Source organism: Melospiza melodia, chromosome 3, assembly GCF_035770615.1.
Source record: "Melospiza melodia melodia isolate bMelMel2 chromosome 3, bMelMel2.pri, whole genome shotgun sequence".
Classification (NCBI taxonomy): domain Eukaryota; kingdom Metazoa; phylum Chordata; class Aves; order Passeriformes; family Passerellidae; genus Melospiza; species Melospiza melodia.
In genome coordinates, this window is record NC_086196.1 from 63,484,646 (window position 1) to 63,509,473 (window position 24,828).

Below are 24,828 nucleotides of genomic sequence, written 5' to 3' on the forward strand. Positions count from 1 at the left end.
TGGAGGAATGCTTTCTCCTGTCTATATACATTTCTTCTTGCATGTTGCTCTGAATAATAGGTGTTCATGTTCAGAATTAGTATAGCATTCCTGGTTTTTGAAAAGAAATGAGCACAAGGTCTACCTCCAGCATGTTCCTTCAAAGAATGTCAAATTTTTATCATGAAAGAACAGAAAGCCAAATATAAACAAAAACCCCTTTGAAGGATGGGTTAGACTGCCTGAGTTGGGTGTGCTAGTGGCTTATTTAAGCATTTAAAGCTCTTTACTTAAGCAGACTCCCATTATTCATGTAGGAGCTTCCTCTGGGTGTCTGTGGGCTCAGAAGAGGCCAGAGGTCACTCTGGTGTTTTGTGTGAGGCCAGCAGGCTGCCCTTCAGAGGTCTGACCTGGTGCTGTAGTTGAGGCACAGTGGTTGTCTCATTGGGAGTGTTTGTTGTATCACAGCCTAGCTGGCATTTCTGCACACTCTTTGACTCTGCTAAAGTGACTGCTACTGAGACAGTGTCACAGCAAGGGGCTTGGAGACCTGTGCAGTGTGAGGGCAGAGTTACTGATGCTGCTTGTCTGGCACTGCTCTGTCATGGCAAACACTGCTGAGGCACAACCCAGTGAAGGAGAATCTGCCAGAAGAGGAACTAGGGAAGAGAAACAGGCCCAGCATGAGTCTGGCTGAAGGCAAGAAAGCACAGGTAGGGAAGGAGACAAAAGGAAGAGCACAACCTTCCTCTTTGGGTGGGTGTGGGCTGCTGCATAGGGTTCAGTTGTCCTTGTCACCTCAGGAGCAGAAGCTCCTTCCCTCCCTGGCAGAGGCAGGCTATACCAAACTAATATGTTATGTATTGCCTGAAAGAGCCTTGACCCTGCTGGAAGCTGACTCATGTGATCTTGGTCCTTAGATTTGCTGAGAATTTTCCTGAAAAATGGCCAGCTCTGTCTGAACAAAGTGAGAGGAGCTGTCCCCTTCTTTGACCCTTGGATGGGCAATGAAATGAGATATCATTGTCGCTTTGCTTTCCAAAGGTAGAAGCTAATAAGTTTTATGGCTGCTGAGTTATCAGCTTTTAAGGTATAAAGGAGAAAAAGGAAGAGAATTTCTTTCTTTTCAACCTTAACATCTAACACAGAGCACTCCAGGATTATCATTGATAGAGGTGGTTACCATGAAGCTATTGTTAGGTGTGCTGTTCCTTTGGTTGCTCTCCTCAGAAGGTAAGTTTTGGAAGGTCCTTTGAAAATTAGCATTGCACAGTATTTGGGAACCTCTATTTTTAGTTGTTGCAAGGTGGGTGTATAGCAGGAGTTTTAGAAGCGGTATGAAGAAAATCTGTGAGTAAAACTGTGATCTTAAATGCAGTTTTGGGTATGTTTGATCATTTTTTGATGAAGATGTGTTCATTGGTTTCCACTGTTCTGGTGATAGACTGTATCTTAGGCACTGAAGCATTCTGGTGAGAGAAAATTCCCCAAACAATTAAACTAGCAGTGAGATCTGTGCCAAAATGCTGCAGAAATTCAAGCAAGGAACAGAGGCTTTCTCTGAATTCATAGCTATGATCATCTGCTTTTCAGTGATAGAAGATGAAGTGAAAGGTTAGTCTGCATCCTGGCATTCCAGGCATTGTTCAGATTTCTGTAACACTCATGGTAGGGGGAAGCCCTTATTCCCTATACTGGGTCTCTGAAGCCCATGTTTGGTGCCAGTGATGGTTTTGTAGGTGCTCAAGACTGAAAATGCTGTGTATGCTTTGGCTTTACTGGCTCTGTGCTTCAGGTGTCTTCCTGTAAGAAAATAAAGATAACTGGTAATCGTGCTTTACCTTAGCAATAGACTGTGATGATCACTATCTTCAGAGGATTATAAGGTGCTCTGATAAATAATAAACTGTTAGGAGGTTCTGGTTCCTGAAGTAATCAGAATAAATTATAACATCTGAGCTTTTTAATTTTGTGAAAAATATGCACGGTGGCTGCAGTTCCTCTGAAAACTTTATCCAGGAAAAAAGTTGTTGATTGATAGCAGCCTATAAGAATTGTTTGTTGAAACATATTAACTGTAAGAGTAAGGGAGAAAGGAGTTAGAATCCTTCTACCAAATTTTGGGAGAGTTGTCTGAAAAATACTTCCTTTTTTATGTCAAGAAAATTGAAAATACAAGTTAGAATTATTCAATGGTATAGTAAGGGAGTAACTATAATACTGGGAGTAGCAGGAGTTTAAAAAGTCATCCTATGGAAAGTGTAAATCCAAAACAAACTAAGAAAACTGAAGAGGTTAAAATGTAATCAGCTAAAACAAAAATTAATCTGAAGAGAAACAATGAATCATTTTTAAAGGAATGAAAACCAATAAATCATTTTCCAAATTCTTCTGAAACACGGAGTCTGTCGGACTGACTGATGCATAAAAGAAGGCTGAAGCATGACAAATTCTTTTTGTCTTTGGTGTCCTTGCATAACAACTTAAAAAAGGCCTTGCCCTCCAAGCCTTTCAGCACAGGGGACAAGAGGAGTACCAACCAAATCCTTGAACAAACTGATGACAAATAGTAAAAGAACTGCCAGGATTAGATGATATCCACCCAAGGGAGTGAGCCAAGCAGAAACATGAACATGTCCATTTTATTAACTGTGATGCTCATATTGATCTCTGTTGGGATGTGGGCTCTGCACGTGTTCAGAAGTGATCTGGATAAGGGTGGATTCTAACTTGCTAATGCAAAACTGTTCAGGATGTTCAGAATGAAAATTTACATTAAGTTTTCCCTTTATACATTGTCTATGTGTGTGTTATGGTGGTCTCTGAATAGATACTGCTCAACCCCAGAACACAACTGTCTGAAGACATCAGTGCTAATGATAGTCAGGAGAAATTATTTCAGCAGTGACCAAGTGAACAGCATAAAAACCACATTGCTGCTGCTGTGTACAGAGCCGTGGTTCACCTGCATCTTGACAGTGGTCTGGATTTTTCATCTCAGAAAAGATGTAGTAAAACCTAGGAGGGGAATAAAGGGGGAGAGTGGTCAGACTTAGGAAAAAAATTCAACATGAGATCAGAGAAACTGACTCTTCAGCCTGGAGAAGAAGGGATAGGTATATGATAAAGACATACAGGTGCATGCAAAATGGCAAATTTTGCAGAAGCAAGGGAATGACTACAAGAGCAACAAGGAAACAATCAGATTATTAACAAATGAGAAGTACTTTATTCCAACATGTAATTGATGAAGCATCTTTTACCAGAGTTCTTGGGGGAGGCCAAGAGTGTGAAAGTATTAGACAAACAAATGGGCAAATCTGTGGAAGAACGATGTCAGGGAGTTCATCAACATTAAGTAATTGCTTGCTCGGGGAGCACAAGAAAATGGAAATATAACTGTATTTTCCTTATTCTTTGCCTAAGCATCTGCATTTGGATATTGTCTAAGGCAAAATCCCTGACTAGGTATGGGGTTTTGTTCTAAAACTGTTCCTCCAACTCCCTGAGTTCTGGAAACTGGGACTGGATTCTCTTTCTCTCTCAATAAAACCTAAGGAACTATTCTCAAATGTAGTTGAAATTAGTGTTAAAGTTCTCAGATACTGAGTTCCTGCAGTAGATTTGTGTGATGCAGACGAGTTAAATTGCTTTTGCCTCCAGTATCCCAAACAGAGTTGGAGTTCTGGTTATTGCCCTGAGTAAAGCATCATCAAAACCCACAGACTGGACAGGCAGAAATGTTAAAAATATGTCACACAACAGTCAGGAAACTCTCTCAACCTTCTACAAAGTAGTGTAAAAACAATATAAATTTGCAAATAGCTCATGCTGAGCTCATGCCTGAGCGCCACTGGCTATCCTACACCTGAGGATGTCTCACCTGCTGGACTGAGCTGGCTCAGCTCTTACTCTGTCATTGACAGGGAAAGGAAGGAAGGAAGGTGTACAAGCCAGAAGTACTCAGCAGGGCTAAATATTCCAAAAATAGCTCGTGACTATTAAAGGACAGTTATTCTAATTCTGCGTAGGACTTGCTGGATGGTGATGGCTTCAGTGGGGCAAGCAAGAACAGCTGAGAGCGTGTTTTGAAGTTCAGCTGATCTAGGCTTTGTGGCTATCTTTGTGGAAATTTTAGAATAAACCAAATTCTATTTGCATCAATTCAAGTGTATGCTCAAGGAAAGAGAATAATGTTTACTGAAACATCTACAGGCCTGACTCCTGGCTCCACAGGCTATTTTGTCTGCCAACACTCCCCTAAGAGAAGAAATTGCAGCTGTTTCTGTATCACTATGGCAAACTCACAACAGTGTTATGCTGCTCCCTGACTGTGGAAGATGTAGATTAATTTGAATTGCTCCTTTCTAAGGAGTTTCACCTTGTGCATGTTCAAACTACTCTAAATTTGGACAGAATGAAACTACGGCAGTGTATGAAATGTGCTGAAGAGGAAAACAGGTAGGGAAGGCCTGTGGAGGATGGGATTGTTTGAGGCATTCCACAAGCAGTTCAACACCTGTTGCTATAAATTCATCGCATTCCACTAATTTCAAGAGATCTCACCTGCTTACAATAGCTAAAAGCTTTTTCCAGTATACAAAATCAAAGAAAATATGTCTGGTTGTTGGGATGAGCCTCATCTTTGGAAAGTAGGGCAGATGAGGAAGGTGCCTTCTCTCCAGATTTTGTGCTTTTGGGTATATTAAGTCTTGTGAAGCTTTTTTTTCCTAAGGTAAAAAAAATATAGCATAACCCTTTCTTTAATGTTTTAAAGGTAATGCAGATGATCAGGAAGAATATGAGAAGCTAGAGGTAAAGTATGAGTACAACTTTCTTCTTTTTAATACTTATCATTACCTGTCAAGCTGTTGCTTCTTTTGAGGCAGGCAGAAGAAGAAAGAATACAGCTTGTTGCTGTAAACTGCTTCTGCAAAGAAGAAATGCAAAGCCAGTGAGTCAGCAATGTGATAGTGCAGCTGCAAGATTACAGAACACAATCAGGAAATGAGGTTTTCTCCGAGCAATGTTTGTTATTAGGTTGCATATCCTGTACGTAGGTTGTTTGTGGTTAGCACTTGTTCCTAGATGCTCTGTTGCTCTTTTAGAAACACAGAATTAAACTTTTATTTGCTTTACAACAGTGCATAGTGTCTGCACCATTAGAGTCCTCCAGCTGGGCACAAGGGAGTGTGTGGGTATCTTGGTGGCCCTTGTCACTATATAGATTTCACCTTTGGGTATTAGGGATAGTCATTGTGATGAGGGAAGCCCTTGCCAAGTCACCTGGGGAGGCAAGGATTGCCTTTCATGTCCCTTTAAAGCCCTTGATGTTGGGCTGTGCCTGCCATAAGGATATAGGATGGCATTAAACAATGTTCCTGCTGGTACCGAGCTGTCTCTCATGCTGAGTGAATAACATCACTCACATCCTTGCCTTCTCTGATCACCTGGCCAGGTATTGTTAAGGAGCCAGAATTGGTTCATTCTGCCTTTCCTCTTATGTATTGGAGATGATTTGTTGTGTCAATTGGGTGCCCCCCTTGGCACACAGAGATGCCTGCAGTAGCTGTCCCTATGACCTCTTCCAGATTAAGCAGTCACTGTAGCAATGGATGTGGCAGGATGTGTTCAGCACATTTCATTGTTTGCTCAGGCCCAGTGCTGTGGCAGCCAGTAAGAAAACTGAGCAGAAAGTGTAAAGTTGTAGAAGAGTTAACTGAAAATGCAGCTGTCCAGATCTGTGTTCCCATGTATTTCTAACAGAGGGGTAATTGTTCTTTAAAGTTGTTTACATGAGTAAAATCTTGGTTAGTGTGAGAATGGAGCCTGTAGGACCCCTCAGTCAACAAATTTCCTTGTTAGATCTAAGCAATCAACCATATTTATTTCTTTATGTCTAAGGCTCTAAGAAGCTTGCAGTTTTCATGTGAGCAGGCAACGTACCCTGAGACCCCTTCATCTTCAGGTGTGTGTTTTATATTGTCTCTGCAGAGGCTTTCCCTCACAAAATTATTTGAGAATGGGCTGGGGCAGAAATCAGCTGTTTGTGGGGATGTCTGTGTATGGGATTGATTGAAGTGGAGCTAGGCTCTATAAACGCCTTAGTTTTTTTGTTCCTCTTGTGATTACTTTTCTACTTTTGTTTCTTCAGCTGGTGGTTGAGGCTGTCACTATTACTTCAATCATTCCCAGCAGTGTTTTTTGATCTTTTCTTGCTTGATGATTGAGCATTTCAGTGCCTCTAAACACCCAAAGTATTTGCTGAACACCTGAGTAATGTTTCTTATGCTTTCTGACTAGTTTAAAACCTCCAATCAAAGCAATCAGTATAGACTTGTTACCATTTTAGCCAACTTTGTTTTAATATGCTGGTGAATGTGACTTTCTTTTGGGGTTACTGTTTTGGGTTTTCTTGTAACGTGAAATCTTTTGCTTTTCTGCAGTTCATGCTCTAAGGCCAGCTGACATTAAAGCAGTCACTGCAATAGGAAGTTTGCAAAGAGTAAGTACAAGCAGGAAATGTGCTGAATGTGACCCATTTCCTCCGTTTTGATGATGAAGTCAGCTGATGATGCAGTTTGGGGTCTCAGGGTGTTCAAGACTTCAGTCTTTCCACAAGCATCAAAGACTTCTGGTGAAAAAATGGCTGGAAATACCTGCTGTTCAGTGTTCCAATGTACCCTGTGTCTAAAAATAGCCAGCTGACTTCGTGCAGGAGGAAATGTGATCACAGTACTCTTGCAGAGAAGCATGATATTTGATTAGAGTGCATGGATTTTCCTAACAATGAGCATAACAGATTGAATAACTGGAAGAAGATGCTGGGAAAATTCAAACTGGAACAAATATAAATTGTTGAAAAATGCAGTAGATTTTCCACCTCATGAAGTGTATTCTGTGGAAACTGGTTTCCTACCTACAAGGCAGAAGGTCTCCAAGAATCACAAAGATACGTTTCAGTTGTATAGATCAGTGGTAAAAGTTCTCCTGCCTGTAATAATATAGTTAGATTTGGATGATCTTCATTTGTCTTAATAGTTGGAAGTGAATCTCTGAAACTGATTTGAGGCCCAATTAAAAGAATTTAACCACAATTCTCAAGCTTTGAGGAAGTGTAGAAATGACTGTAGAGTAAAAATTGATAGCCACTGGGGAGGCTGTGACTGTGAGAATGGGGGAGAGTCTCCCTCATTACAAAACAACAATCAAATTTGAGATGGTATCCATAACTATATCATACTTTTCCTTTACAAAATCAGCACTTCTGGACTCCTTGTGAGTACCTCTCTCTTTTGAAAAAAATTCGTTGTCCTGAATGCAAGGGTGCTTCACCCATATCACATGCATGGCCCTTTGGAACAAGTCGTCTTTGTGCTGGTGTCCTTGTTGCCTCTGGGGGTGTCATAGAAAAACATGTAAATGATCTTCTTTTAGGGAATGTTTGCTTTCCTAGAGCAAACATCTCTGTCACTGTTTCCTCAATTAACTCTCTGAAATCAGTGAAGTTCCTCTATTGATGTAGTTTCTTTTTAACAGACACTCTTCTGCTGAGTGCCATCTATGTAAATTATCTAAATGACTTCAGGTCATGTCCTTTGGTGAAAAGGAGTAGGAACAGATCCAGAGAAATTTGGTCTAGAATAGCATTTTGTTTTATGGAATTTGATTTCATGAAACAAATTCTGTTTTAAGCCATATGTAAAAGAATCATTAATGAAGGCAGTAACTAAGAAAGGATTACCAGATCATGAAAATGCATTGTAATAGGGAAGTTTTGGAAAATAATCTAAAGCTTTGAGTGATTACAACACAATGGAGAAAAGTATGTAGAAAACAATGCTATCTCTAACAGGTAGGGGAACAGCATATCTAGGTCTAGTTTACACTTTAATTAATTTTGTTCTTATTGCTTCTTTGTTCACAGACACCAGGATCTGGTGAGGATTTACTCCAAAGGTAAGGATTAATACTTAGCTTTTATAAGTTTCATTACCCTTATCTCTCTAGCATCACAGTGCAGGGGTTAGGCCCAAGCAATTTTTTATTGTTTTATAGAGAGGAGGAAAAAAGCCTATGTAAAATAGAAACGATTTTGGGACATTGAAACTTTCCCTGTCCTTTGGTAACAAAATTTTTGTACTTATGCAGGCTATAGAATTACCTTAGGGTTGCAATACCCTTGATTAAGAATCATTGCTGTGTGATAAATCCTAGGCAGTAAATATAATAATGCACTAGTTAAAGATTAGAAAGCAGGGATTTATCAGAGCTAAGAATGAACTCAGTAGTCCAGATACCCTGGACTACTGATACTCAATCTGCTTGGCTGATTCCCAGCGCTTCATGGATAACCTTTATGCCATTTCCTTCTCCCATGCCTCTTTAGCAGATCCAAATCAATGAGTGAACATATGGCTAAACCTTGTAGCTGCAGGTCTGTGCAGATCTTTTGAGTCACAGCCTTCCAGATGAGGATTTAGCACTGCACAGATAAATTTTAAAGACTAAGTTTTCTTAAAAACATCTGTGTCCACTTGTATGTGAGTATACACAGAGGCCCCTGCATCACTTATACCTATGTATAAGCAAGCACAAGTAGTGCAACATGCAGAGGGTAAAGAGACACAAAAAATTGAGATCTGAGACTATGCTCTTACTCAGCAGTAGCTGATGACACGATAGTTTTGGGAAAGAAAGGCCCCATTCTTACTTGCAACAGCTGCCACGAATTTCACTCTGAGATGCAGCATAACTAATAAGAAATTGAGGCTGTGCTGTAATATAATTTTTCTTTGAGAAATGGAATAACAGGAACTTCCTGTTTTCTCTTCCCTTTCTATAGCACAGGAAAGAACTTCCTTGAACTAAGCGTGGCAACTTTAGCAGGTGCGTCTTGCTGTCACACTAAAACTTCAGCAAATTAATTTAACAGCTTGCTGGCAGGAGCTCCAGGGCTCTGCTGGGCTGCAGAGCAGGTGCAGCACAGGCACCCTGCAGGGGTGTAAGGGAAGCCTGAGGAGTGGTGCACCTGGGGACATGAGTTCAGCCAGCTTGGGTTGTCCATGACGGCTTTAAAGAGACTGTCTGGGTAGACAAACAGCAGTGAAGAAGGAGTGTGACAGACTGCTGCAAGATTCTTAAATGCCCAACAGGGGTTTTTGGCCTCTTGTTTCTACCCACTACACAGTCTCTGCTGGTGTGTGCTTGTGGCCTGTGCTGGCCCAGTGAAATCTTGCGTGGGTTTGCCTGCCCAGAACTGCCATGTGTTTAGAATTTATACTGGGACTGCCATAGATGTACCACATCTGGGAATTTGTTGCCTACTGGCTGTCTCTGAAGGCAGCCTTTACTTGCTTACAGGGTATTGCAAGTAAAAGTTTCATGCCCACTGAAATGCTGTGTAATACATAGCTCCAGGGTCCTGCCCTCCACATCATCTTACTGGTACCTTAACCCCTTGGTGTGACATCTATTTCCCTGTAAAAGGGGTTTAAAACATGGCAACTCATTGGTGTTTTATGAGTCTCCCTGCATAGCCTTTCCCATAGCTTCATTTCTACAGCTGCCTCTATTTAAGCCCACCTACAATACTTGTGGCTGACATGAGATGGGGACAGAGGTTTTTGAGCTGAGTCTGGAGGCAAACTCAGACATCAAGCCTTCACTTAACAAGGTGAGGAACAGAACCAAGAAAAACAGTTGCAGAGGGGCTTGGGCATACCTCTCATGCTTGCCAAGAGATCCTCAGACTTTACAGGTTTTGGTGCTGTTTTAGTTCAGCTGTGTGTAATGAATCAGCAGAGTAGCAGTCTGTTGGCTGCAGAAATCTCCTAACCTGGGTGTGTCATTCAGCTCTCATTAGCACCTTCAACCCCTCGGTCCTACATGTGTCCCCTCCACCTGGCACAGCTGGAGAGATGCCAGACAGTCAAGCCAGGTGAGTCTGAGGGGCTTTTGGCTGGGCAGTTGGTGTACAAGGGGAAGGATGGAAATCTTTGATGCTGGAGCACTTTGCTGCGCTTAGTATTGGCAGAGGCTGTCATTGTGGCTCAATTGGCACCCATCAGAATCAGGAGAATCAAAGCCCTGCTTTGGGGTCTGTATCACCTGAGTTAACATCAGGTCTCTTTTATAGCTGCAAAACAAATTTTTGGCTCAAATAGAAGTTGAGGTGTGCCTACTAAGCTGCTCTTTTTATCTAAGTGCACATGTCTGAAAGTCAGGTAGCTGAATATGAACTAATTACCCAAACCTCTCTGGGTAGCACAGTCAGTTGTCTAATCTAAACACATTTAGGAGAGAAAAGATTAATCCAGCCTGAACCCACAAAAGTTTTTTGATTCAATGGTAAAAATCAGCCAAAGCTTTAACATCACTGATGCCTTCCTAATTTTTCTCTTCCTTTCTTCTTTTCAGAGACCTCCTGCATCAAGCTGAAGAAATAGTGGAGCTCATGAAAATGGATCAGGTTTGTTTAAAGCACAGAATAATTCAGAAAGTGTGGTGTTGAAGCAGAAAAAGGTACAAAAGTGGCTTAATACTTAAACAACACTCAAAAAACTTTTGAAACAGAAAATGCCATTTCTTGAGGTTAATGGGCTTCAGTATTTCTGTTGTAAATAAGAATAAATTCTGTGCTTTTCAAGTGCAGAGTTTTGTTCTGGAAGTATCCCACCTTTTTTACTTTTGTCAAAGCAACTGAAGAGCTTGGTAGGGAAGCCAGTATATTTGCTTTCTGTTGGCTAAAGATGTGAGTGTTCTGCTAACTACAGTCTGTAACTGTGCCAGTGTTTCTGAGAAGTCAACCCAAAATAATAATTCTCATTATTTGTTTCTTCAGTTCCTTTTTGGTCTTTTAGGAACATATATTCAAAAAGGCCAATAAAGACCTAAATATGCTTTGGAGATGCTGGTGAGAGCTTGAATTATCACTTATGGCTGAGTGCTTTTTAGGTCCCATCCTGGAACTTTAAGCATTCATTTCTCCTTTATTCTTAACCATGATGTTATTTCATAAAATAGTCTTGAAATAATGGGAAAATGTAATTGCCAAGACAATTCTGCTGTTGCCTCTTTTCTCTACAGGAATTTTGCATGTATGTTTGTGGAACTATGTGGTTCTAACCAAGGCTCTTCAGGATTGTACAGCATTGCCTAATAAACACAGCACAGCTGAACAGGGCTCTAGCTCTCAGATTTTTTATTCCAGTCTTTGTCCCACTAGTGTGACCTCTTCTCAGCAGTTCATATACAGTAATCCTGTTGGCAAGCTGCAGCAATGATGGAAAGAGACAATATCAAGTTCTGTGCTAAGCTGTCCATGCCCATCTTTTCCAGCAGAGTCTCCCACGGCAGTAGCAATTTCAGGCTCTATCCTGAGCTTTGTGTTCAACATTAATTGCAGCACTTGATGCCTAACCATCCATTTGCTGTGTCCTCTGAGGAAAAGCCGGGTGGTTTGTCAAATGGAAGGGACCAAGATGGCCAGGATTGGGCCATGGACTACTGCTTGGTCTTGCTGGTTTTGAACCCACAGCAAATTGTGTGTGAGAGAGGAAAATAGCAAATCGATCACCTGTCATCAGATTCCTTTATTTTTTTCTCCCAGATGATGGACTTCCAAAATGACTGGAAGCTGATCACAGTGTTTTTTAGTGTTGAAACCTCCTGTTCCTCCTATGCTTCCACACAACTGGTAAGTGCTTTGTGAGGTGGTTTAGCAGTCAAGGCAGGTAGTTAAGACACTTTCCCATACTCTGCTCTCTGCTACAGGGAACCAAAGGAGTAATTAGGTCTGGGATATTGGGATGCCTTGATCCAATGGTGTAAGCTCCTGGCACACAATGTGTTTTATATTTATAAACATCTGTACTTAATTTGCCATCCCTAGCCTGAGATGTCTTAGTAGAACAGTTGTTTTCCACCTTCAAGTATAGATACTTTTCTTCCCTATACCTGTCTTTTTTTTTTTTTTTTACTATATGTCAAGTTCTCTATTTATAGGCAGTTAAATTATAAGACTTGTTCCCGTGTTATTTACTTGTTGCTTGCTAAGGCTGAATTTAGAATAGAGTGATTCTTAATAACCCTTCAGTACACAGCTCAATACATAAAGTTTGTGACTTTTAGGAAATGAGTAACTTTTTTGTACTAATTTTGATGGCCTTTCTAATCTCATTTACAGAAGAACTGCATATCAGAAAACCTGGAAAAACTTACAGAGGTCTTGGATTTTTTGTATAAGAAGGTAAGATGTATTCATCAACCCTGAATAGCTGAGTCCTTTGTGTATTTTTCCAGTCTCCCCTACTAGACTAGAGCTTGTATCACTCTTCATATGACTTAGAACACCAGTCTCGTTAACATCAACCCACTGGCTCTGTTTGTTTTCACTAAGTGTTTTACTCCCTTTTTTAAAAAGCTGATGCATACTAACAGAAAGGATGGATGGGTAACTGCTCTGTTTTGCAACACAAGCTAATGTACCACTCAATCTTTGGGTATATTTAAAATGATTTCTGTGAAAATTGGAGTACATTCGTCTAGGTCTGAAAGTAATGTTTAACAGGGCTGTTGGTCAAAGTAACTGGTATCTAATTACTGATGTGGAACACCTAGGCTGCTAATTCCCTGGTGATGACTTTTATAGACCAGGGAAAACATCCATTAAAATGCATATGATAGACCTTTCTTCCTACTTTATGGTTATTTAAGAATCTCAGCCTTTCTAAAGGTCTTCTAGCTGGCTGAGCTAAGAATTATCTGCTTACCTAAGATGGTTTCTGGGAAGCATTCTGCACTGTGTCTTGGTCTACTAATGATAGTAGACTAGATGAAGATAGATTTCTACTAAAGCAGACTATAAACTGTTTAACTGAATTATTTCAATAGCATCTTCCATTAATTTTGTTTTGCTGCATTGAAGGCCTACAGCATATTCTAAACCTGCTACAGTCTGGTTGCATCAGACCACAACCACTCATTTTTCTCCAGCTGACTTTGACAAATGTTGTGTATGGGGGAAATTCCACCCACACATTTTCTTCAGATTCTCTCCACTATTATTTCCAGAATCTGTTTATGTACACTTGTGAAAGTGAAATATCATTATGTAAATGAAAAGCTGCTTTCTGCACAGGGGAGAAGTGTGGTGTGTTGCATGAGTGCTTGTGCTGTTGTGCAGGATGTTTCATCCTCAGTTTTGCATTGCTATGTTGCCACAAAAATGGTAGTCCCAAGTTCATTTGAGTTCAGTTTAGTTGGCTGGTGGCCATTTTGGTTATGTAAAATGAATTGCTGTGTCTCAGTCAAGAAAGCATGGTCACAAGTACTTCATAAATGATGATCCTAGATAGCAAGCATAGGATCAGGGTTCAGGACAGAATTGGCAAAGACTTTGGAAATTGATTTTATGCGGGCAGAATCCTAGGCCAGAAGTAATACACATGAAGTTGTAGCTATAATTTACTATAATTGCTGCTTGCTGATCTTTAATTGCAAATCTAGTGTGAATAATTTCTACTTTATTACTGCAGGTTCCCAAGGCCTTCGTAAATCTAGTGGATTCCACTGAACTCACAACTGCCTCTCTTGCATGCCAAGATTACAGTAATGCTAGGTAACAGGTTTCTTTAACTTTTTGTTACTGTGTCCTACTGGTGTTCAACAAATACCTATGTTTATGCACTGACTTTGAGTGAGATACAATCTGCTGAACTGTGTTTCTGCCCTTAATACAAGAGTATGTAAAAGATTTTAAGTCTTCACTTTGTTTCTGATACGCTCTCCCTGAAAGATATATTTTTATTAGGAAGCTAGTGCTTTTAATCCTATCAAATTGGACAGCATATTTAAATATTGGGTCAGAGTTAAGGAAAAAAGAGAAAGCCTCGACACTGTACAAGCACTATTCACCAAGAGCCAAAGCACTGATTTGTTATCAACAGCTTTAGCCACAAATCCAAAACGCAGCACCATATGGGCTGTTTTGAAGAAAGTTAACTCCATCCCAGCCAGATCCAGCACTGAGATTATGGTCACAAAACTGCATCATCTAGCTACCCCCAGTTTTTTATTCAGCGATACTTCTGTTCTGCAACTCTCAAGTCAGAAGATCTGTAGGTGCTTCAAAAGTTTATATTTCTACATATCAATGTTCACAAAATGAGCAACAGATTTTAAAGGACATTATTAGGCTATTGGAAAGATTCTGCTTGGGCTTAGGGTATGCTAGGGTAGAGAACATCCAAGTTGTCAGTTCCTTATGGTAACTGCATCTATTTCTCTGTCTTGCTCAGTACTTTGTAACAAAAGCACGAGTAGTTTGTGTCCCGATTTAGTATGGAGTAGGAGTGTGCACATGAGCAGCTATGACAGAGTAGTTTACAGCTGGTGAGATTACACTTTGTCTTACTCCTCAGTAATTTTTTTCCCTGTGCTTGTGGCATGGGACACCATATGTACTAACATAGTCATCCTGAAGTGTTTCACAAGCTTTGCAAATATACAACCTTGGAGATGTTCTGATGGAACGGGGGAAGAGGCCTGGCTGCTATGTAACCGTATACTTAATAAATACAAGGAGAAGAGAGGCTTTCTTTGTCAAAAGTGGCTGCATGAGGCACTCTAGCTTATTTCTCCTGCACAAACATGAAGGGCTAAAATGTGGTAAAGGTGGAAAAGATGTGTTTCGGAACATGGGCCTTGCCACGTATTGAAGGCCTTAAAAATAAAATGAAATGGATCTATTTTTTTTCCTCTCAGGAATTGTTATATTTCCTTTTGTACTTAAGGCAATTTGCTTTCTTACTGTCAGCATGCTCTCGTAGCTGTGTTTGTCTGGTTGATAAACACAGTTCCCACTAGTTTGTTAGACGACCTCAGTCCCAGTTCCTATCCCAGATAAGGATCTCCAGCATTTGGTTACTAAGTTTTCATTATGAACTGTGCTTTGAGAGAAAAATACAAATCCATACCAAAATAGGAAATTTCAACAGTCAAAGAGGATAGTAGTGGTTGACACTTTCAGTCCCATGCCTTAACTTTAGGCACTGAAGTTTGGGAGATAATGGGGTTTAAAGTTCTCGCCTTTACTAATTTCTTACTAACTAGAAGCATCTGCACTCAAAATAATGCATGAACTCTATTTTTAGGCATGTAACTCTCTTCATGTGTTTTATGAGGTTCTTCTGTTAGGCTTGGGTAATATTCTGGTCCTGAATTCACATTTCTTTCACTCACCAGCGGTGATAATCGCATTTTATCAGAAAACTCTCATTTTATGGGTTTACCTAGAGCTCTGTGAAAAGGATCTGATACACACTTATTGCTTATATCTGCAAACCCCCAGAAACTTTTTCAGATTCCAGTCCTTCCAGGAAATTTCAAGGGAGCGTATTTTGCTGGAATCTCACTAATCTTATGTGTATCTTATATTGTTCCCATCTACACCTTGAGGAACTCTCAGAATTCTCCAGCTAGCTTCAAAATGCGCAGTATACACATCTCACCTTGCAGATCAGAAATCTGACGGTGCCAATCATCCTTTAGCATGTATAACCTTCTGCAGCTTCCATCCACATTTCTAGGTGCAGGTCTTCAAGTCAAATACTAAAGAAAAAGTTCCTGTGGAAGTATTTTGAGTTTGTTCAATTTTCCTGTGTGACTGCAGGGAGGAAAATGTTTGAAAACCAGTGCAACTGTTATTTTAAGCTTGAGCATGTTGCTAGCTTGTGAGATCCTGTGCTAATCTAAGTCTGGCATTCTTGTCAACTGACTAGGCTTTCAAATCAAAAAGAGATACAAAGCTCTGGATACGGGAATATATTGTATGTTTATATCAAAAATTAGCATGTTCCATGTAGCCTTTTCTAGAAATAAAACAATTTACTCTTTAGTATGTGCTTGTAAATGGCTTAAAATAATTCATGATATCCACCTTGTTTATCAAAAGTTCATAATGTCTTTCATGTTTTTAATTATTTTCTGCAGGAATCAGTGCAATTATGTTGAACACTCCACATTGCATGATAACATACTGAGGTGGTCCTATCAGGTACGGCATTTTCTGTGTTTTTTGGCTCTCATATTGCTAGACATATCTATTCATTTGCCAGATTGGCCTGAAGCAAGGAGATAAGGGAGGAATAGCAGTGAGCCTTTCTATCACATTTCCATAGCAATCCCAATCCCATTTCTTACCTCAGGAATATTGGCAATAAGTTCTATCTTAGTATCTCTTTAAGTTTTAAATGTCTACATAACTTTTGGCAACCTAGGATTTTTCATATCACATCAGGGAAATGATCCACCCTGTCCAGTAAAATGCCACATCATTTAGAAGAGGGAAATTTTCTGTTAAGACAAAGACAGTTGTGCTGTCTTTGTCTTAACAGAAAATTTATTTTCTTTTAAAAGAAATAGTTTCTTTTAAAGATGCTAAGATGGAAACAAACATGACACTTCATTGCCTTGCTAAGCTTGCTGCCCTTTCAAAGAAAATGACAGTAAACCATTTTTCTTATAGCTACAAGGATTTTCCAGTTGTTGTGTAACAAGATTTCATTAAATTACTGTGTTTGTTCTGGATTACACAATTTTATTTCTGTAGTTTATTAGAGATGGGGAAAATTAAAAGTACTTTAAGCCCTGATGAATCACACATACATTACACTCTCTACCCAATTATACTTATCTCACTAAATGGTTGTCTATTTAGGATGCTGTGGAAAAACTATTGGAGTCTGAGAGGTTTGATCAAAAGGAAGACTTCACTGTTGTTCTTCAGCCTCCTCTCCAAGGAAGAAATCTGCTGTTCAGACTGGTGAGTAAACTCAAGCTGCTCCATCTTTCTGAATGAGTGCAATATTCAGCAGGCTTTCCTGTCCTAGGCTGTGTAATTCTGGAAGATAAGGGTAGTCAGGCACAGGAAGAAATAGCTCCTACTCTCAGGACTTCTGTGTCTGATCCAAACTTGATTTAAACAGCACCAGTCAGAGATCCTGTGTTTTTGAATGTTATGCTTCAGGATAAATCAAGCTTTGGCAGCTTTACACCAAAAGCTGCAAGGGTCTGAAGCTGTCAGTGCGGCTAATTTTTCCATATCTTTGTAGTTACCATCATATTCATCCCTGTTTATGCTCAGGTGTTTGACAACAAAGGCAAAAAAGTAGGTAATGTGATGTATTTAGAAAGGTTTGTAAACTATGTTGGCAAGTACAGTTATTTCCCTGCAATGAATCTGGGAACTCAGACTTTTTTCAGGTGTAGGCAGTAGGGAGTGAAGATGGGATTGCCTAGGATGTCAGGCATGGTTTTGTTATAAGTGGTCCTTAAAGGGAAGTTGAAAGGTCAAGGTTGTCTAAGATCTGGCAATGAAGAGGGAGAATATTACTTTCTGGAGAATGGCTCACTTGGAGTGTGGTATCAAAATCCATCACATTAGGTGGTTTTTTGTAAAATAGGCTGATAATGACTCATGGTCTGGGTTTTTGAGCATCATCATAATAGCTTCACGAATTTGAGGTAATTCCATTGCTCGTCTCAGATCAGTATCAGAACAAAGTGAATTGGGAGAAGAAATTCTTCTTCCAGGAAAAAAAAATGGATTTTCTGTCTTGCAATATCTTCTTGTTGCTACTGGAGTCATCTTTTGCCAGGCTTTTTTTGTAGATGGCTGGTCCTTATGCAAATAGCAGACTTCTAACTTTCATGCCATTAGTTTTTCTGTCAGTAGCTTGCTCTATTATTTCTTTAAATACCATCATGTGTCATAGGTAGAGTCTTTGTTTCTTCTGATTTGTGGTGTGCCTGCAGGCCACCATGTGTAACCTTCCAAACTCTTCCAGTAGTTACATTTCATTTCCAGTTCAGCACGCCCACTTAAGACAAATTCTGCATGTTTCTAATCTTTAAAGGCATGTATAAACTAGAAGAGTTGTTTATGCCAAATGATTCATGCGTTCACATCTATGTCTTCCTGCTCTACTGTGTCTCACTATTGTGATCATGTTGTGTTGTTGCTTTGCTCTTCTTGTCCTGTTGATGTGCAACGATCATTTACAAAACCAGCACCTTTCTATCTTGCCACACCAGTAGTAACTGGGATCAGTGGCCAGTGCTTCATGAGAGTACCAAAGATTGATTTCGTTGTGGATATGAATATTGTTTTATGGATTGAGGACTTCTGTCACTGAATAACTAATCTTTCCATACCCTTGATTATTTTATGATGCTCAAGGTACTTTCTCTTTCAGGGCAAGGATGATTTGATTACCACATCAAAGACACAAGTGGAAATTCTGGAAGATTGCATTTTCATGGCTGTGGGTCTCTGGAACAACATGGTAAGCAGTACTACAGAGACTGTTTCTTGCTGAACTTGGTCTGGATGACTAGTAGCAACTCTGCATGAGCCAGGCTTTGAGTAGCAAAGAGGCAGGGGAAGGAAGAATTAAAATATTACAAAAATAATCCTATGACTGCTATCCTCAGCTGTGCAAGGAGGCAGCTCTTGAATAATGCTAAATGCCCTACACTTCCAAGACAAGTCTCACTCTGCTGCTACTTTCTACTAAGAACTTTTTAGCAAGATTTTCAAAGTCGCCCTTTGGGGAGCCTCATTGACTAAATGAGCTGTGACAGATCTTGGTTTTGCTAATCTTACTACTTTGACAGCACAGGATGACTGAGGTTTGTCCTAACCTGAGATTATAGCAATTATACTCCACTCTACTCTCCTCTATCCTGCATCCCCCACCATGCTGTACTGATGAGTCTTATACTGCTGTCTCCTCCTTCACCATCATCTTTGTGCTGCTGTTGCTCATAGGGAAAAGGTGATAGACAACCTTGAGGAGCTCTTGTTATGTCCTCTAGAGTTGGATGTCCTATCCAGCTGTTTTCTTTTATGCTACTTCAAGCAGTAATAATGCTGTTGTAGCCCAAATCATTTAAAGAAGCAGAATTTGCAGGAAGAGGCTTCTATTAGAGGCTTCTGTGATCATCAGATGATGTATCTACAAGAATAGTACAGTCACTTTTGATAAAATATGTTATCTTTTAGTTAAAGTTAGTAGGAGCCAGGGAGTCAAAAGTTGATAACCTATTGCAGTGGGAACCTTGGAACAGCCATGCTGGGTCTGTTTATCTCCTTTGCTGTTATCTGTGATATTCCTTGTGATGACGCCACAGTTCCTACCTCAGTTCTTCCATCATAAAATAGATGCCCTCTGTTTCATTTTTCTGTCTCTAATCCTTTTCTGCACAGACTTTGTCCTCCTCTGCTCTGTCCTTTAGCAAGCCATTCTGTGGCATGTTACTCTATTCTTGTCACTCTGATTGCCCAGGAGCATTTTGTGAAAATAGCAGAGATGAAAAACCATAAGCAAAACAAAGCTGTGCTTTTAAGGCTGGCTGCATCAGGGCCAGTTACCCAGACTTGGGCAGTGAGCATGCTGTGGAACCACCAGAACCAAAACATTGTCATAAGGGAGACAAATACCTGCTCTGCCTTATTTCAGTGTTTTTTCTCAGTGTGAGATGATTCCTCTAGTGAGGGGACAGTCTAGTTGAGCTGGAGGAGGAGCAAAATGTAGCATAGTCACATTTTGCCCCTGGTTTGAAGGAAGACTGTGTGGTAACAATTCCCTCAACTTATTTTGCCATCTCTTTTCCTGACTTCTCTTTGATTAAGTGGACTTTTCAGAGTACAGTAGCAATCATCAGAAAGGAGCCTTTCAGGGTTGCTTCTTTGTCTGCCTGTGATTGCCTTGTCTGCCTGTATTCTGCCATGATGTAAAAGAAGATATGAAAGATGTGTTCAGCATAAAAAGCACTAGCAGGTGTCCTCGCCTGATAAAGGTCTCTCCGGTTCTGTTGGGAAATCTAGCCAGCAGTTTAGGCTGACTTCTTTAAAAGTTTTTAAAAATCCCATAACACACCCTTGGGAGCTGATAGAAAATCAAGAATCGTGACTTGTGGACCTGGAAACATAGCAGAATGAAACTGCATTCAGAGGTTTGCCTTCTACTTTCTGCCAGACTGTCAGGCCCTTGTTTTGAGGCTTGGTACCAGCCTCTTTCCTGGAATAATACCTGCTTGTTGGCCAAAGGGCAAAACCTTGAAAATCTAGTGGCAATTGGCCTTAGGGCTGCACTTCAGCCTTACTGAGGAGAAGCTGAGCCATCATGTTTTAAGGGCTTGGTCCTAGGCAGGGCTGGATATTTGACCAAAACTGTTCTAAGTCTCTCGGACCAGTGCAATTCATATGCTGAGCACACTAGAGAACAGTCAGATAAATGACATTGGAAAAGCTGAGAGAGGTTGGCTGTGTAGTTGGACAGCTTTGATGTTTACCACAGAGAGCCTGATCGTAGGCATTGCCAAAATTAGTCAAATTTACCTCTGAACATATATCTGAGGGCAAAGCTCCATTCATGTATGTAAAGAACTTCATAAGAACTTCATAAGTCAAGAGCTTCTTGACTTTTGGCACTTTTTTGTGTTATGGAAACAAAACCCAAGCCTATCCTGCAGCCAAAAGAGAAGGTAAGCCAGGCAAGAGCCCAAAAGTGAACAGCACTGCAGGAGGCTGCCTGTGCCTCTCTGTTCTCTGTTCAGGGGTTTGTGAGAACCTTCTGAGTACCAGAGCAGACCCACACACTGAGTGCCTGCATGGCAGATGTGCCAGAATTCAGGGGAGGGTTGGTGGCCACAATACAGCCCTGGTGCCCCATTCCCTGACCAGGACCGTGCAGCTGAGCTGCATGGGTGGGAGCTGTCAGCCTTTGCTGGGAGAGCAGTGTGCCTGAGCCAGCTGGAACTTACTGCCTTCTGGAGAAATTTGTTCTTGTCACCCAACTCCCTACATGTGCAAGTGTCTAATACCTGTTTGAACTTAATTTCTAGTCAAGAAATAGTGTATTGTGTGCATCCCATGTTTTGTGGGATGATTCTGTGTTGGTAGTGTATTTTCTTTTAAGAATGGGACTAAATAGCTACTTTGTTTCTTCCTAGGAGGATGGGAAAGTATCCTCATGTATCTTTTCTATGAGCTTCATTTTTTTATTTTGACATGTAAATTATTTTGCACGTTTCGGGGAAATTAGTTTTATTGCCCTCTGCCTGCCCCTGTCCCCCCAAAAAAGCAGACTGTTTCTTCAAATGTTTCTCTCAAAGAATATAAACTCTGTAAGCCTCTTCTCTATTTCTCTGAATTTTCTCATTATTTTTATTGATGGAAGAATCAAAATAGAATGTAGCATTCCTGCACAGACTGTATTGGTGACATCAAGCCTGCTGCTGTTGTATTTTCCAGTCCCTTGCATCCTGTTTCTTGTGCAGGCTGCTTGTCCTGGCAGCTGCTGGTGTCAAGCTGAGCAGACATGCACTGAGGGATCTAAACCCTCAGCCAATTCCTCTGTGTGTGATTGCAATTTAATTAGCACTCAGCAAGCTGCCTGAACAGGTGAAGTGATTATTATTGGTATTGGTCCCTTTGTGCTGTCACTATTTTCTGAATAATTTCATAATTTTTCCTTACAATAAACTCCTCTCCATCTTGTTTCAAGAAGGCCAACAAACATAAACATTATTAAGTCTCTGTATGGAATAGGAAAGCACCTTTTGGTGTTGCCTACCATGTGTGAGAGTGTAGATAATGAAACAGTTCTGAAAGGTAGGATAAACAATCAACACTTAGAGTCAGCATTCCCAAAAGTCAAAATGTTTGGATGGAGGTTTTAGTCATGATGGGAAGGCAGTCTGCAAAATGTTTGGATGGAAGTTTTAGTCATGATGGGAAGGCAGTCTGCTCATGTGAAAAGACTTGTTTTCAGTTCCTTGCTTTTGTAAGTATACACTTGGTATATTATGCATAGATAAATGTTTATCATAAGCAAAAGAAATTTTAAAATATATATATTTCCTGAAGGAAAACTTCAGCCACTAGAGCCTTTGCATTGCTGCTGCCCTCCCTTCCTTCCCACACACAGCATGTGTACAATTCCTCTGTTCTCTCCCTTTCCAGATGCAGCCAGTTGGACAGAAGCAGCCTTATGGTGCCACAAAAATTGTACAGTGTCCATCTCAGGTAAAAGGGCTTCCTTGTTACTCTGTGATATTTATTTTTTGCAGAATTTCCAGATTTTCAAGCACTGTTGTTTTCTGAAGTTTTTGGGAATGTGCGCTTTCTCAAGTTGCTGCGCTGTTAAAAACTGAGTGTTCCTAAAGTTCAGTGACATGGAGTCTTTATTTTCTATAGATGAAACTCTGAAAAACAGAACTGTTGGCAAAATTTAGTTAAATCATCTCTGTCAGTTTTTTTTTGGTCCAAAAATATATATAGCTAATCTGAATTTATTAATTGCAGGTATGTTGTGCATTATCAATATTCAAATTTGTGCCACCAATAAAATTGAATCCATATATTTTATATAATCTAGCTTTTCTGTGATTTGCCTCTGCTGCCACGTTTTACTAATTTAGTCCCTGGAGCTGTCAGTAGTCAGGATTGGAGCATCTCATGTTCAAAGAACAGGTTCTTGTATGCTTTTGCGTTTAAGCTCTGACTTCAATAATTTGATAGTGATAAAATATTACTGGCATCCAAAAGCTTCTGAGCAGCAATTAAAATATCAAAGACACAGAATTTTATGGTTTGTTTGATGTTAGGTTTAAGGCAGGAGGTGCTGCTGTGCCTAGAGCATACCTAGGACATGGCTTCAGACCAGGGCTTAACTTTCAAGTCTAACCTGGTTTACTTCACTAATGCAATGTTCATTCAGAAATTAATACTGTAAAGATTTTTTTCTCTCGGAAATTGTAGCCAGAAGACTTTAACGTCAGCTGATCTGTTTCCACTAGCTTTGTAAACATACTCTCTTCACTCTGCAGGAAAATCCATACTTGTTTACATATAGAAATAGTAACTACTCATCTTCCCTGAGGACATCAAACCGCAGAGAAACACTTCAGGTACAGTAGGACTGTTTGCATCAATGGACTGGGTGTATTCCAGGGAATGGGGCAGGTGGGTAAGAGTGTGTTGTAGCCTAAACAAACAGTGCTACCTGGGGAAACTAAATGCAAAACTCCAGCTCTTTACTTCTGTGCTTGACTAAATAGTCAGATGTTTAATAGCAAATTCTCTCCTTGGTGTGTTCTGTAGAGTGTGGGTAAGGTAGGTGTGTTCAGCTAGCCTAAAGTGAGTCTTGCTTTCAATATTAAGAGCCTATGTTAAACATCTGGATAAAAATGTTATTTTCACTGGGATAAGAAGATAATGAAAATGGGTTATTTAGTCCTACTATGGAAGAAATTAGATCAGATCCAACCACTGTGTGGGTCTGCTTCAGTCTTGTTCATTGCCATGATAAAACTGAAGAATATGGGTTTTTTTGTGGTGCTTTTTAAATTTTTTTTATTTTTGTGAAATAGTTTTAGATTAAATGTGTGGAGAAAAAGACCCATGATTGTGTCTTTTAAGTCAGAGTACTCTGATTTTGAGCAGAACTTGGTGTTCCCAAGCAGGAACAGAGTGAGTTGATAATGTTCATTTTCATGCCTCAGAGCACAATGCCTAGACCATTTAGACAAAATGGCCTGTTTGTAACTGGAGTTGTAAGATGCATTTCTGTTCACATTTTTATATAGTGCCATCTGTTTTGTCAGTTACTTGGGGTCTACAGACCTTGCCATGAGGCAATGGTACCTACCACTCTGATTTTTGGAAATAGCTGTAGTGTAGGAGGTGTTAAGGACGTAAGGAGCAATACTATGTTATATTTGTGGTTGTTTTGTTGGGTCTTTAAATTAAAAATTAAAAACCCAATCCAGAAAAATGGGAGAAGACATACAAGTATCATTTCCTTAGGCAAGTTAGCCTACTTAAGGAATATTGCAGGGAGATTTGGAGCCAAAGCACGTCTTTGAGTCTTGTGTGATGGTTTGCCCTGGTATATTGATGGTCAGCCCTTCACTAACAGTAGACTTTGGGGGTATTTCTGTCAGTAGGCTGCAACCCAAAAGAGCCAGGAGGGCAAAGCTCTCGCTGCACACACAGGACTGCATACACAGAAGGCAGGCTCATGGCCTGCTGACAGAGTTGTGGTTTTGTGCTAAGATATTTCAGGGATGTTCAAACATTTTCTTGCAAAAGATGTTCAGGGTATGGGCGCACCAAATGTTGCATAGCTGAGAGCAACATGGCTCAGAGTCTAAAACAACTGGCCCCACCAGTAGGCAAGAGTTGTGCTGCACTCATAAGGCTGCACGACTTCTGAGCAGGCTGAGTTTGTGTCTGCCTTCAAAAGGAAGGCACAGACTGAGGGCAGGCTGAGCTGGCTAGTTTATACAAACTGTGTGGGGATTCCATTAATCTAATGCTCTGAGATGTAAATAGTTTACCATGACCAGAGTAGAACGAGACTGATGTGAAGTCTTGCCCTGTCTTTGCAGAAGAGGAGTTATGGAACAAATATTCCCTGTCCTGACCGGGATCCCTCTGATACGGTTCCAGTTTCAGGTATAGTACTATGCCTTTTTGTCATAGAGCAACTTCATTTGATGACAGAAGGAGAACAGAACTGGGTTTACTCAGGAGAGGAACTCTTTTCTTTGCAGAAGTGCGCTTTCTTGACAGTGGTTTTTAAGAGTTTTTGGAACAATGTGAGTGGTTGTATAGCAAGATGCGAGTTCACTACCTCAAGAGTGATGAAAGTTTATGCAGCTGCGTCTTCCATGTACAAACAAAGTGACACTGGAAAAGATAGGAGGCAGCCACGTCCTTCATTTCCAGGGGGGAAAATACTGTAGGAGGCTCTTGTTAATGCAGTATGAGGTGCAAAA

General features: G+C 40.3%; 1 protein-coding gene across 1 annotated transcript in view; it reads left to right on the forward strand.

The window, feature by feature from the left end:
* Positions 1–909: 909 nt before the first annotated feature.
* Positions 910–24,828, forward strand: part of PLB1 (phospholipase B1) — a 77,416-nt gene continuing 53,497 nt past the window's right edge. Inside the window, exons 1-17 of the mRNA XM_063152041.1 lie at positions 910–1,212; positions 4,757–4,794; positions 5,884–5,947; positions 6,426–6,484; positions 7,907–7,938; positions 8,825–8,868; positions 9,835–9,919; positions 10,399–10,450; positions 11,591–11,677; positions 12,167–12,229; positions 13,518–13,600; positions 15,973–16,036; positions 16,700–16,804; positions 18,237–18,326; positions 22,010–22,072; positions 22,876–22,956; positions 24,439–24,505. Coding sequence (XP_063008111.1) covers positions 1,164–1,212; positions 4,757–4,794; positions 5,884–5,947; positions 6,426–6,484; positions 7,907–7,938; positions 8,825–8,868; positions 9,835–9,919; positions 10,399–10,450; positions 11,591–11,677; positions 12,167–12,229; positions 13,518–13,600; positions 15,973–16,036; positions 16,700–16,804; positions 18,237–18,326; positions 22,010–22,072; positions 22,876–22,956; positions 24,439–24,505 — 1,126 coding nt within the window. The 5' untranslated portion in view covers positions 910–1,163. The remainder of the gene's footprint in view (positions 1,213–4,756; positions 4,795–5,883; positions 5,948–6,425; positions 6,485–7,906; positions 7,939–8,824; positions 8,869–9,834; positions 9,920–10,398; positions 10,451–11,590; positions 11,678–12,166; positions 12,230–13,517; positions 13,601–15,972; positions 16,037–16,699; positions 16,805–18,236; positions 18,327–22,009; positions 22,073–22,875; positions 22,957–24,438; positions 24,506–24,828) is intronic.